Source organism: Copadichromis virginalis, linkage group LG16, assembly GCF_057382275.1.
Source record: "Copadichromis virginalis isolate Kocher_CV1m ecotype Utaka linkage group LG16, C_Virginalis_male_GT1.1, whole genome shotgun sequence".
NCBI lineage: Eukaryota > Metazoa > Chordata > Actinopteri > Cichliformes > Cichlidae > Copadichromis > Copadichromis virginalis.
Window position 1 is genome coordinate 24347328 of NC_140633.1, and position 15085 is coordinate 24362412.

Consider the following 15085-nt stretch of genomic DNA (forward strand, 5'->3'; position numbering starts at 1 on the left):
GACATTCGCTTTGATTTTGAATGATGGATTATTGCAGCTGTACCTTATTTATTTCAAACATATGAAAGTGTCCAAATGACTAGAAAAGAAATCATAGCCGTGAGAGTTCACATTCAGATCTTGCCATTGTCCACTTAATGGGTCGTCGTGTTTTGTTGGGTCAGCAGTGCATTAGAGGAAACTTTCCTTACGTAACGACTTTCTTACCTCACAGAAGTACTTAGCGACACCAACAGCTTAATGGATCAAATGGGAGTGGGAGGGAGTGAGTGAGGAAATTAAGTTTAAAAAAAGAATGTGAAGGCTTTGAGATTTTGCTAGTTTCTGGGGCAAATCAGAATAAAACTGTTAATCTAGAAAGATTGAGTAACACTTTAGACCTCGAATGTGGAGAAGCCTAGCACTCTGGCCTAGGCTGGCCACAGATGGACAGCACGGAGGGGGACAGCACGGAGGATACTGAGTATATCCATGCATCCATTCTCAGGGGTCCCATTTCTGGGCATGTCTGGGAAACAAGCAAATCAATCAGTGTCAATTAGAGCTTTGTTCAAAGTAAACCACATCCTGGATGTCAGACGTTCATTCTGCACTCAACAGCAGGCAATGCAATTACGCTGCAAAACCTCTGAAGGGCTAAGGGTCTGAGAGGATGAAGTGGTGCATATAAAAGGCTCTTACTGTCTTTTATCTATCCTCTCTCAGGTACCCTCCTGAGCAGAGACTTTCACTGAGCATGAGAGAGGGTAGCCACACTGGAAGCCCTCTGTTTCATGTTGTGAGCCTGTCCCTGTCAGACACCACTGTTTGGGATGCCATTCTACATAAGTACGCCGATCTTCAAAGCCTCTTTCCTGCTCCCCTCTGCTGCTCATGCTCTGATTTTGATACCTCTGCAATGAGATGGGAGCAGCAAGAGCCTTTAACAGTCATTGATTCCTGAAGTCTACAGTCTGTATAGTCACTTCCTCTGCAGCTGGAAAAGGTGCGAATGTTACCCTTTAACAGCCGAGTCTGAATTAGATTCTGAGACGTGGGAGCATAATCGCACTTGACTTGCAGTGTGAGTTACCGAGGTAGGTTGCACATCCTTTCTCTCACATTGCCACCACGATGCTATATTTAATACTTCATTTCTATGCAGACAACAAGCTTACATCAGTGTATACCTCAAGGAAATGAACAGTCAGACAAAGGCAGCAAAGAAAGAAAATCCTCCCAGCTGGATCCCCCACGCCTGGCACAGACACATGTTGTTTAATTCTTTATTGTATATTTTATCATAATGTAAGGGGGTGGAATAAGCTGGTAACGGTGAATATAGATGTGTGATACAAAATATGATAGTGTTGCTACTGTTGTTACTATGCTATTTCAATTGCAGTGATATCTTCTGGGTCATGTTTGTATTGTTTTTGTTTATTTTTAGAGTATATATAGCTTAGCTAATGGTAATTCAAGGGTATTCATCTAATGTAGGAAATGCAGCATTAAAATGTACACAAAGCACATCTTCCGCTATGGTGCACACTAATGCCAGGGTTGAAATTTCAGTCCCTTTTCATTATGGTTGGTGTGTGGTATAAACAGAGTTCACTGAGGCAGAATATTTTTCAAGAAGTGCTTTATTTATACAACTTTTAAAAAAAAGTTTCGTTGAAAAGCTTTCCATCCGAAAATGAATTTGTCTAAAACTTTTGCGCATCACTTCCTGTCATAGCATGCATCGATAACAGTGATGCCCTATTTTGGTTGAACGGTTGAAGCTTTTGTGTCGTGATCGGTTTCTGTAGCAACACGATTTTGAAAATAGCTCCCCTCTCTAACGGCCCACTGCTGTCGCAAGTTCTCCAGGCTGTAGCCCACTCCTGACGCATGACTCATTCATTGCTCATTATCATCCCACTCTCATTTCGTCCTACCCAGTCTCCCCTGCTTGGATATCTGATGGTGGTGTGGGGGCGGGGTACTGGCTACTATAAAGCTGGTGCATCCGTGCTGCGATTGGCTGGTGGGATTCCTTTAATCTGCTCTGACTACTATAGGGTCCACCCCCATACTCCTCCCCCTCTCTTTGCCCTCACTGACAGCATCCATACACAACAGTGCGCTGTCTCTGTTCCAGGGAGAATATCAGCTCTGCACAGGGAGGAGAGGATTAGCCACAGCCACTCAGCTCATCTGCATACATGTTCCCAGAGAACCACATGAGCACCCAAGGCTGCACCTCTTTTGTATAAAAGCTGGCACTCCTATCACAGAGTCTCCACTTCATCTACTCTCACTGCTGTGAGGAGATTCAAAAGGGACCACAGTTGTTGTTTATTTTGGTTTTTTTTCTTTTGGACTCTTTTGAATGATCTAAAGACTTGTTTATATCATTTAAAAAGGCCATGTCTCTTTTTAATTGGCAAAATGAAAGTAGTATTATTTGACGTATATCTTGTTTGAACATCAAGGAGTTTAATCCCATTTTTTTTTCCTGGGGTTGTGGGTTTTTTTTTTCATCCTTTTTTTGCTCCAGAATGCCATCTAGAGAGTCCTATGAGGTTTGCCAGGAAGAGAAGCCTCTGGTGCAAAAGGCCAAGCGTGAGGCCAATCAGGAGGATATTCTGGCCGCAGCCCTGGGGATGAGGATGGGGCCACAAAAACCTTCAGCCACTTTTTGGCAGCCACTTAAACTGTTCGCCTATTCGCAGCTCACCTCACTGGTTCGCAGAGCTTCACTGAAGGAGAGCGACTGGCCCTCCAGATCTGAGAAAGCCCACAACTTTAAGGTGAGCATGAGTCAACTTAAAGAACGCTTGTCAGCTGTTGCATCTCTTGGTTTAATTTCATCATGTGTGGCCACAGGGCTGCTGCTCGAGCCTCCCTTGTGGGAGATCGAAGGGGAGGGGTGTGGGTTACTGACAGGGAGACTGGGGATGAAAAACAGAGCTGTTTTGGTCTGTCCAGTGAGCCCTAATCAAAAGAAAATCTGTTGGGTGGTCTGTGAACCACTGCTGTTAGTTTGAGCACCAGATGGAGAGATTAGGCCAATAGAGAGCAGAAAAAGTGGCGGACAGTATCCCCGTTTGGCTCAGGCTCACTCTCCTAGTTTGGCTGGTTAATGGGATGGAGAACAGTGAGCGATATATTACTGTCAAGGCTTTTAAACTGCTGATGCTCACTCATCTCTCTCTGCTGCTTTGTTCTCTTGTTTTGCTGAATGTTACATTTCGACCTTTAGAGAATTTGAAGCCTCTGCAGCCATAAAGGAGAAAGCTATGCGCGCGAAATCAAAATCAAGAGAATATTTTGAAGTATAATGAGTGAAACGTGCACTTTGTGTCTTCTAATGTCAGACTTTCCAGTTTAAATTGGGCAGACATTTACATTTACTGTGTTCAATTAATTAAAAGGTCCACATTAGATTGTACTTTTGAGAGTACGATGTGGTATGGTAACATGCAATCATGGCTAAGGATGACATCACTCCAGTCGATTGATGTCAGTGTTTTGTGTTTACAGTTTTTGGATATTTTATAGCACGATTGCCTCCACACTTCTACACATCTAACAGTCTAACAATACTACACAAAAGCCTTTTTATCTAAGATTGCTAATGGCTAAATGCAAAAATGCCAGGAGAGCTGTGGTTTGCTCTTTTTCCCAGAGGCCTCCCTGATTGGCGAGGCTGTCGTTAGCTCCTGGAGCGTGGGGCTTCCTCTGCTACACAAGAAGTTGTCTTTCCATAGACTATTTCCTGACAGCTCGCACCTTTTCTCTCGTGAGGTGTCACAACATGCTGCGCCATGATGGCAAAGCCTCTGCCACTCAGTGTCACGGCTGCACCCGCCAAAGCATTGTCATTTTGAGGGCCTGTTTAAACAACAATCCTCCTCCACTGTGTCATTTTAGGTGGCAGCACCCACTGGTCTCCTGGAGAAATCACTGCAACTACCCACTGTTTCCTTCTATCTCGTCATTGCACTTCATCGCTAATATCTGTCACTGTCCTCCTCTCTGTTGTAGGTCCATACCTTTCGGGGACCTCACTGGTGCGAGCACTGTGCCAGCTTCATGTGGGGACTGATGGCTCAGGGGGTCAAATGTACAGGTATGACTTGTTCTCAGTCGCATTACATAAACCCCTTGATTACTTTACAGCTTTCTTTCGTTGCGTTGGTGGTGCGGCGTCGCTGTAAATGGGTTACTTGGCTTTCAGTGCATCTGGAGCTGGATTATTGAGTAGTTTAAGGATTATTAATTGTGTAACAGAATGAAATGGGGTCTTTATGACTGTGATGTAACAGATATGTTACATGAAGTAAAAAGCTTCTTTTTTCTGATCTACTTCCTTATTTTTTGCTCTAAAGTCTTAAATAATATAATAACTCCACATAACTCCACAATCCTCAGTGCGTCTTCACATTCTCTCATCAGCGTGACCAAAACCAAAAGATTTTAAAGAACATTTGCAGTCTCGTAGGCCTGAAAGCGCACAGTACAGTTCTCGTTGCTTTCGTGGAAGATTTCTGTGTTTATTTTCTATGAATTATGGGCTCATTTTAAGAATATTCACCAATAGTCTACAAGCATTTTCAGTCTTTATGTGACAAATAACATTCACACATTCAGCTCTGCTACTGTGAGGGAAATAGTTGCAGTGTATTTACTTTGTTGTCTATCACATACTCAAACACGAGATTCCCATTTCATTGTAAGCATTCGTTCTCCCATCCCGAAATAGTACTATAATATGGTCTGATGCCTGTCTTTGATGTTTTATTGATGAAACAAAGTGTGTCACATAAATCTGCGAGAGCTCTGATATTAATTATTAATGCGCTGGTTTTGAACAACAATCCAAATAAAGGCACATATGTTTGGAGCCAACCTTTATCGACTTTAATACATTGCCATTCCTTCAGACTCAACCTCAGATCCCAGAATCTAGGGCAGCAAAGTCTCACACGATGCTCGAATTTGCATACCAAAAAAAAAAAAAATGTTCTCCCACCCCCTTTTCTTTTTGTGAACTGCTTTTGGCCGGGTGCCAGAAAGCCAGCCTCTGCTTGTGTTTGTTGTGCCACATTTCCTCATCAGAGTACACCCCCCAGCCTCATCCCATCATGCCCGTGAAGGAAAACAAAGCTGGCATGTCTCTTTAATGAGGAGTAGAGATGGGAGTGTGGGGAAGGAGCACTGTTTCCACACACATTAATATTCAGCCGGCTTCAACCTAAGAGCTAGGTCACACAGCTCAACCCCTATTTAACTTAAATACTTGGTAGGGGGAGAAAAAACAGTCCCTTTAACAAACACTTGTAATGCTTCTTGTTTTCACTTCCAATCAGAAAGAGACCGGTTTCGACTGGTAACTGTGCTGATTAGACATGTTGATAATGTGCTGATTAGAAATGAGCTCCCAGCCACCAATGAAACTCTTCTAAAACACTGAGCAGCAGCTTCATTACCTTAGCAACAGAGACAGAGGTGACGGTGCACCAAAGCATCATCCCCTGTTTCCCAGTGTCCCCTGGGCTCCTTGTCACCCACCCCACCTGGGACCCAGGGCTACCGTTGAGCTCGCATGGACAATAGGAACTCAGCAGCCTTGTGTCTGATGACAGGCCCCCTCTGCGATTATAGTGCCTGTCTCATGTCCTTAAGAGAATCATCTCTTAAGGTAATTACATTTCAGCATCAATGCATATAAATTCAGGCAGTGTGAATTTCTCAAGGGGCCCATATTAATCAAAATATCATCTGAGGTCTTCCAGACATGTAGCTTTCAGAAGAAGCTTTTTTTTTAAATTTAAAATTAAAACATAGCAGTTCTTTTGAGAGATTCAAAAGATGTCACATTTGTGAAATAAAGAAAAAAAAACACATGGCAATTGTCAAAAAACCTTTAATAGAACTTGAAGACGGCTCTGAAGATCTAAGAGCTCGAAGAGCTGCCCCATTTTAGTCTGGGAAACTAGGTCTTCTATAGCCCGCAGCGCCTCAATTGCTGCTTCCACAGCCATTGTGTGTGAGCTTGGATTTGGAAAAGAATAGAGCACACAGCAGTGCTGACTGTCCCTCCTCCGGGCCACAGCTTTTTCAGTGTTCGTCTAATTCCCAACATGCGTCTCTGTTACAAAGCAGCGCTGCAGTGTCTGCATCTGCTCTCCACGGGCACCTCTGTTCCCTACAAGGTGAATCCTGCCCTGAAACAGCTGTGCCTCGGGTCTTGTGACTGATGGCAAAACATCGTGTTGAGTATGCTATCATCTTGACTAATGTGCTGCTGGGCTGGCTATTTAAACACCCACTGAGGGCCAGTCGATGTCTGAAGTAGGAAAAATTTGGCTAAAAAAAGATATTTCCTCAAATTGGTGTATCAATTTCTTCTAACTATTTTTAAAAGGAGTATTTTGACATGAAATTTCTGTGGATGGTCAATGTCCTGTTTGTCCTTTTTTATTGCTAATACATTTCTACTAAACAAGCTCCCCTCTAGCGGTGACTTTAGCGAAGGTGAGCCCAATGCCATGCGTAGCAGAGAAAGAGCTCTCCAAAGCTCTCCAGTGGTCCTGTGACATTTCAGGGGCAGATATTGATCAAGGGGATTAACACTGCTTTGCAAGCCAAAAAACACATGAAACCAGCGAGCCAAATCAAAATGAACTCAGGGCTGAGCGCTGTGTAAAGGCTTTGGGTATAAAAACAAACTAGAAGCAGTCATTCATTACACTATATTGCCTTTTTCATGGTGACTTTAATGCTACAGATATGCCTGAACTTAACCATTTGTGTGCCTCTTTCTGTGTCTGTAGATTGTGGTTTGAACACCCACAAGCAGTGCTCATCTCTGGTACCAAACAACTGCAAACCCGACCTGAGACACATCCGGAAAGTTTACAGCTGTGACCTCAGCACGCTAGTTAAAGCTTGCAATACAGCCCGACCCATGGTGGTGGACATGTGCATAAGAGAGATCGAGTCCAGAGGTTAGTCTAACGTGAGCTCGTGAACTTCAGTGTGTTCTGTCTGATTCAAATATACGCAGTAGAGCTGAAAATAACAAGACAGGCACAATAAATGCTGTTTTTGTTAGTCCACAGCTGTAATCCTACACACTGATTAACTGACAGCTCTCAGGTTCAAGGATTCTGTTTCTCGCTGTAAAACAGCTTCCCTTTAAATTTACAGTAAGCGATCTGCAATATATAGTACTTAGGTTGAAGTGTTAAAAATCTGATTCAATTACTGACTGAGTTAATGGTTTTTGTTTTGTTTTTTGTCGGGGTGGATAATGGGAAGGGGCTTGAGAGGAGTGATGGGACTGCTGGTAATTGCAGATGTTTAATGAGGAATACATTACTCTGTTTCCTGCTGCCTTAGTTGATTGCATTTCAGTTAAATCATTCAACTATGTAGGAAACTCGTTGGTTCCCTCATTGTCTGCCCTCTAATATATGTCTGTAGCTAAGTTTGATTTATGTCTTTATTATTTTGCTCAGTGATGCAGAAAAGTATTTGCATCTGCCCATGTTGTTCCACTGTGTGACACTGTGGACATTTTATCCTCAATTTCTTATGCATATTTAAGACCGTTTAATGGCATTTCCTAAATTAGCCATGGAATTCTATGTGGCTGAATTTTTCTCCATTACTCGTGACAGCCCTTACAGTGACTAAAAGGTTGTTTATTTTCTGTTTGCTCCTCAAGGACTGAAGTCAGAAGGCCTCTACAGAATATCTGGATTCAGCGAATCAGTGGAAGAGGTCAAGTCCAGGTTTGACAAAGGTGTGTTTTACATGTTTTTGTACAACTTTCAACTCACAAATTACACTTTGTGCCTGCCTATGTTTATGAGACTCATGCACAACACTTTTTTATTATAAAATGACATATTTGTGAAAGGTTAGTGCTGCTTTGGTAGTTAAGATCCAATCCTGATATTTCACTGTGTGTGGACAGAGAAGGACAGCCTCAGGAGGCTACAGACCAGGCACTCTCCCTGCCTTAAAGACAGCCATGAAAAAAAAAAAGATCCTTGCTGTGTTGGGATTCAGTAGTGGACTTAGTAAGAATAAAAATGTCTTGGCCCGGTGCAGTGTGAATTTTAACTGCAAGAAAAACCCTGCAGCAGTGGGCTAAACTCTTAGCCAGATCCGCATGTGGGAGATCATCCATGACAGAGTGTCATTCCAGCTCACAGCACTGTGATGTTCAGTCTGCCAGCACAAGTAGGCCATGGCCTGCTCTGAAAAGCATGCGCAACCCAGAGAAAGTCAGAATAAAACAAGCCAGGCGGATGATAGCAGCTACTTTGCAAAAATACTGAGCAAGACTGCTTTTTTTTTCTTTTTCTCCATGGCTGTCTTTATTCCCGAATTTACTCTGTGATGTGAGATTGTTGATGTGAGCCATATTTAGTGAGAAAACTCTCACTTTCTTCTCCTTGTCTCCCCCTTTCCATCACTCGTCTTCACAGATGGCGAGAAGACAGACATCTCAGTGAATGCCTATGAAGACATCAATATCATCACGGGTGCATTGAAACTGTACCTCAGGGATTTGCCTGTTCCTGTCATCTCATTCGACGCTTACCCCAGGTTCATCGAGGCTGCAAGTACGTCACAACCAGACAAATTAGTCAGAAACACACCTGTTTCACTCAGTTTGATTTTTGCTGGCAAACAGTTGTCGTTAAGCTCTATGCTGTTTCCTTCATTTGATCACGAAATGAGTCACATCAGAAGACATTACCTGCATTTATTCATCTTTTACTTTGCAGAAAATGTTTTACTGGATATAATGTACCAGATGTGAGCTGAAGAGTACTGGACTCAATGTAGTGAAAAGTACAACAGGGGTGTCAAACATAAGGCTCAGGGGCCCAGAATCAACCTGCTGGAGACTCCAATTTGGGTTGGCTTTGGAAAATGCAAAGGAGTGTATAAATTTTGGACATTTTAACTGTATTTATGCAAATTTTGCAGCTTCTCCTACCAATAAAGACCTCTCCCATGGCCATGGATACTGCACCAAAGCGAATAAATTTAGTATTAGTTTAGCTTCAAAGTTCTTTTCAACTTTCCCTTACGGTACTTCTATCGTCTATCGGTCTCGTGCCGGTATTTAGCCTTAGATGGAGTTTACCACCCACTTTGGGCTGCATTCCCAAACAACCCGACTCCGAGAAGACCGAGTTTTATGTATGTCGCCCATAGTGTAAAATGAGCTTGACATCCCTGATCTGGAATAATTGTACAATATGAGTTCTGTAGCTGCAGCTGATGTTTTTTTCCCCCTATTTTTTAATATATATTCAAATGTAGTATGAGCTGCAATGTTATTTCATTGCAGCACAGCGATGAGCACTATGAAAATGTGTACAGCTGCTTTCAACAAGCATACAGTCAAGAGCACTAAGTGTTCATTTGGACACTCAGTGCCCCCCCCACCACCAGATTTCCTAATGGAAACTAATGGGTTTTACTTTTACTTCACCGGAAGTACCTCCGGTAATTTGTGACTGCCTGCTCTAGCTACACTAATGGCGTGCTCCTTTGTCTTTTGCAGAGCTCACAGACGCAGAGAAGAAGCTGGAAGCTTTCCGCGAGGCTCTTGCTCTCCTACCACCACCACACGCTGAAACTCTAAAGTACCTCATGGCTCACTTAAAAAGGTGAGTAATCCAAGGTAATTCTGCAAGAGCCAAAGAACCGTAAAAAAATAATTAAGAGGGGTTAGTGAAGGGTGTAATGCTTCTGCTGCGGGAGGGGTAGACTAAATGTCTAAAACGTTATTGGCATTTTTCAAACATCAGCCTCTCCTTTGCCTTTATTTCTTATCAGAAAGTAGAAAAAAAATTAAACATGTAAAGAGTTAAATGTGTTATGTATAAATATGATTTTATATTAGACTGTGTGTATCTTACATGTTACCTTTGCATGCGGTTGCTGAAACTGTTCCTTTGCGAGGGTGTATGTAGTATTCTTCTAACTTTGATAAATGTTGCAGGGTGACACAAAATGAGAAATTCAACTTGATGAACGCAGAAAACCTTGCCATCATTTTCGGGCCCACCCTCATGCGTGCACCCAACACGGACGCCATAACAGCGCTGAATGACATCCGCTATCAGAGACAGGTGGTGGAGGTGCTCATTAAAAAAGAGGATGTACTCTTCTAAACAAAAAGTAGGACTTTTATAGAACAGCCCTCTAATCATTTTTTGTGTAAAGACTTGAATGACTTTTTTATTACACTGATTGATGCTTTTTTTTTTTAATGCCTTGTGTATGGACTAGTGCTAACCTAACATCTGTCCTCCCCTGTACTGGGTGTGGATGATGAACCTTACACTTGTACGTACCTTTTGTCTCCCCATTTTTGTCGGGGATTTTTTGAAAAGCTGACAGACCAGCATGCATGGTGCAAGGTCTTTGTTTGCTTTGTAGTCGTAACCCAGCATGTGTTAAGATGTGTAGCGCTGTGATTTCTGCTTTTGTCTGTAACACAGTAGATTTTGTCCACATTCCCAGCTGCTTGCTGTGCAGCTATTTCTGTGAAACTTTATATAGTTGGATGTAAAAAAAAAAAAAAAAAATAAGCTACTAATTTTACTGGGGTAATTTTTATGATGCTGTATTTTTTTATCTCCTCGAATGTTTCTACGTCACCTGCAGTTCTTTGAATAAGTCTTTCTTCTTAATGTGTACACACTGCTGGATTTTCCTGACCTTAACATTTTTGTTGTGTTAGAAGCAGCATTATTTGTGAATTTGATTCTTTTTTTTTCTTCTTTTTTTTACTGTAATGTTTTTTGTATAAAACTTGTGCATGGTCACTTTAATTTATTAAACCTTACTCTGATAAATTAAGTGCTTAATAAGTCATCTGAATTGAGATAATAAAAAATCAAAATCAATAAATATCTGGTTAAAAATGCAATTAAGTGATTTTCATTCTTTTAACTTACAAAAACTCTGTAAAAACAAGAATCTGGGCACAGTAGCGGTTTTTGATACGGGCGACACGGGCGGTTGCCCGGGGCGGCATCGTGGTGGGGGGCGGCATCACGGGCATTGGCAAAAAAACCCAACAAATTACTTGTACTCATGCTGCCCCGACATCATGCCAGCACATATTGGGAATCGCATAGGCACCGATTGGCTTTCTGTCGCCCATTTGCTGGTAGTAAGGGCGCCCTCCGTTTGCGAGGTGCGCCTGCTGCTTGTGGCAGATTTTAATATTAATTAGTCATTGTCAATTGTTGATTTGTCCTCTTCTCATTGTATGATGCATTATGATGGCTGTCTGGTAGCCATTTGCATACTATGCATACTCTCTCTCTCTAGGGGGGAGGGAGTGTTCGCACAGGGCGCCAAACAGGCTAGGACCGCCACTGTCTGGGCAAATGTATGGGTAACATTTTACAAACCACATACATACATATCTGCTCACTTTTGCCTTTATACTGTCTTTCAGGGGAAATGTCCCAACTAGTCATTAAAGCCTCTTGGAACCCTAACTGAGCAGTTAAAAGCCTAAAAACTGAGTCAAGCCGAGCCGAGCCGAGTGGGTACTAGTGAAAAAGGGCTAGAAGTCTGAGTTCTCACCCTGCAGAACAAAGGAGATCCGCAGCAGGGGTTGGGCATTATTTTAGCCATTTGTCACTTTTTCGCATTAGAAGTTCCTTTATTTCACTGACAATTTTTAAAAAAAGCATGAATTTACTTTCATTTTTCACCGTGACTTACACTATTGATTTCTTAAGTAATGTTGGTGTAATGCCTGTACTGCCTGTGAAATCACTTTGTTCAGCCATACTTCCTTATGACTCTCCCCATAGTCCATCGCTGAACAATTAAATTTTTGTACAGTCTCCATAGCTTACATATTTTGATCTATTTTTGTGTAGTTGTGGCACAACATCAGCAAATGAAGTGCCTTGAAGTGGCTCAGCTTTGATATGGGATACAGGAAGTGCTATGAAGACCAGATGGGGAACATATGTGACAGCACACCTGACATCTGGCTCATATAAAGTGAACTTGTTGCTCAGGTTGGGGCAGCAACATTCATCCTTAGTCAACACTGTAAGCCAAGGCTTAATATGGCCTTTAGAACAACTGCAGATGTGGGTTATATTTGGCCCGAATATCTACCTCAATCTGGGAACGTTATACTTCTATAGTTGCTGCACTGGGGCTGTGCTATAGATATGGAAAGAAAACTATTAAGTACAGACACGTTGCTGTTTTTTATTAAGAGATTTGTTGTTCATAGTAAGAAAACATACAATAGCTAGTCTTGTGCATTAAATAAAGAAGAGGAAATATATACTAGACATGGAGGGGCTGCAGTGATGACCCTGACACTCTTTCATTCTGCATATTCATGATGACGGGTTGTGCCTAAAAGCGCACATGTCACGTGTCACATGACTTTACAGAAATCCCTGTAACATCCCATCAGTCACACAGATTCACTGAGGAATTAAAACCAAACCCACATTACCTGCGGCAGCACCACTGCACTCTGGGGAGGTTGTTAATTACTGGATATATGTGCAAACAATGTCACATGAAATTTGTGGATTTTGAGTTTAATTACCCACAGGTTATGTCCTTCCATGCAATTTCCAAGAACCAGTCATGCACGTCACCAGTGGCTCATTACATGACCAGGATTTCATACTACTGAGGCCCAGAGAATAAATTTAAGTTGTTTGGATAGCGTGTTTATTCCACGTGATTTTAAATAGTGTTTTCCCTCTAGCCTTGGACACGTGAACGTTCAGACTGTAGTATTGTTTTCTATGTTGTCTGCAGCTTCATTTCCAGCCTTTCCCTCCATTTAGGTCTTTGTGCCTCAAATTTCACCACTAAGCATTTGAGAAGCAATCACTGCTTGACATTTAATCACTCCGGTGTTGTGGCCACATCACATTGAGTTAATGTAAGCTAAATTCAGACTTGTCTCCGGTGATAGTGTGGCAAAATTGGATTTTCATCCAACCGTTTAGTGCCCCCCCACCATTATCAGCCATTTTAAATATATCATAGTACTGTGAATGAGGGTAAGCCGCACAAATAAAGCTATCAAGCTTTCTATCACTCAGTCAGATGTGGTGATAACACCATGCTAGATCAGCGTCTGCCAAATGTATTGTGCACTGGATGTGCATTATTCACAGCATGAGAAATCTGAAAGGCTGTGATCCATGAGATAACTGACCTTTCTCTCTTAACTGCTGAATGGCAATGCTTCCTTCCCTGCTGAACGCTGACCTGAATACATTTACAAGTGCTGAAATATAAGTGCAGAATTTGAAATGGCAATGCTTATCCTTTTAATTAGAGGCTAATGCTTGACATTATAGCACTGTGACTGTTTCTGTGGTTTAATTTATACGCTTTCCAAATGCACACAAATTTTCACTCGTAAAAGCTTAAATATTAACACATAACAATAATATATGGAAACAGGAGTAGTACATATTGAATTAAAAATCATGTCACAGAGCAGATGTAAACACGCAACTCGCACTGTGAGGCTTCAAAGCTGGACAGTGCACCAGAAGTGTCCGACTGAGACAAGGCTGACTGAGCAGATACAATGAAGGCTTGTCCTGCATTACATGACAGACTTGGAGAAAGGCAAAGCGGTGCTAACACGGTGCAAATTCAAATGACCTGAGTGGCTAGTGGGAGAGCAAAGGGGGAGGGTTGAGAAGAATCTCTGTTAATTCAGATATTGCCAAAATGCTCATTTGTTCCTAAGTGAGATGAATGAGGCTCGTGGTTCAGTGGTTGGCTGATTGAACGGAGTAGATATGTGAGGAAATTGAGTTGCTTGACCCACCACTGGCCCGACAGGATGGGGCAGTGCACAGCAAGAAAGAAATGCGTGGGTGTAACACCTGCCCTCTAGAAAGGACACGGTGTGGATTGACAAAGCTTTAAACAAAGCAGTCTCACAACGTGATCCATTCTGAAGGTGTTTCTGGCAGGGGCAGGTCCAAAAATGCTTTTCTATAGGGGTGACAAGCTGAGATCACCACATATTTTGTGGTGGTACCGAAGGCTAATCATTTTACTCAAAGGAGTATAAAGACAATGACAATGTGTCTGCATGGCAACAACAGTAATAGAGCTCTGGCTCTGCAAAAAAGCTCTGTGGGAAAAATGCAAGTAAGTGGATGTAACTTTGATGACTTTAACGTGCTTTTTGAGACCCTCAAAGCGCTTTACAATTCCCCTCTGGCCATCACCAGTAGGTGAAGTGTCTTGCCCAAGGACACAACGACCGAGAGTGTCCGAGCCGGGGCTCGAACCGGCAACCTTCTGATTACAAGGCGAACTCCCAACTCTTGAGCCACGATCGCCCTGATGACTTTAACCCCTCCAGCAGCACTTTATTCTGAGTGGTGGCCATATTTAGTCTTTTGTGGCACTAGCCACCCCTGGCCACCACTTAGCATTGCCTCATGTGTCCTGAAACTTTTACTCATACTAAATGGTTTCTTGCAATGACCATTTTGCTCAAGTCTTCAGAAAAAAGCAACATTGAAAATGTACGCATAATAATTAGTTACCCCTAATTTCTTCATATTTTTCTATCAAAATAGAAAATATGTACAGTGGTGTTGTATGAAAAATATGCAAACATAAATGGAAACATACCATATAGCATGACCACAACATAGCCTGGACTCTCTGAGGCAAGCCATCTTGTAATTTCCTTAAGTAGCCTTCAGGAATAGTTGTAAGACATTTCTCCTTGTAAGACATTTAAAGCTCCTCTTTGGATGCTGTCTGCCTTTTGTTCCATTCACTATCAACATGATCCCACACTGCTTCAATAGTGTTGACATTTGGGCTCTGGGGAGGCCAGTCTATGATGAATGGTGTTCCATTGTATCTTGATGCATGTTCAATCATCCAGGTAAGGAAATCCCAGAAAGTTGATTCTGCTCACAATAGATATGCCAAGTTGTCAGCTCTTCGGACGTTACCTTTTGGAGATTCAGTTAAAGAAATGGGAACATATTATGTGTTTTGTGACAGGCTGCTTGAAATAACGTAGCTAAAGATA

The 15085-nt window shown here is 42.2% G+C and overlaps 1 protein-coding gene across 1 annotated transcript; it reads left to right on the forward strand.

Moving 5' to 3' along the window:
• Positions 1-1651: 1651 nt before the first annotated feature.
• chn1 (chimerin 1) lies at positions 1652-10936 on the forward strand. The gene is made up of 7 exons (XM_085433965.1): positions 1652-2777; positions 4015-4099; positions 6807-6980; positions 7703-7780; positions 8472-8609; positions 9563-9668; positions 10004-10936. Exons 1-7 carry the CDS (start codon positions 2526-2528, stop codon positions 10173-10175), a joined length of 1005 nt encoding a protein of 334 aa, XP_085290091.1. The 5' UTR covers positions 1652-2525; the 3' UTR covers positions 10176-10936.
• Positions 10937-15085: the final 4149 nt, after the last annotated feature.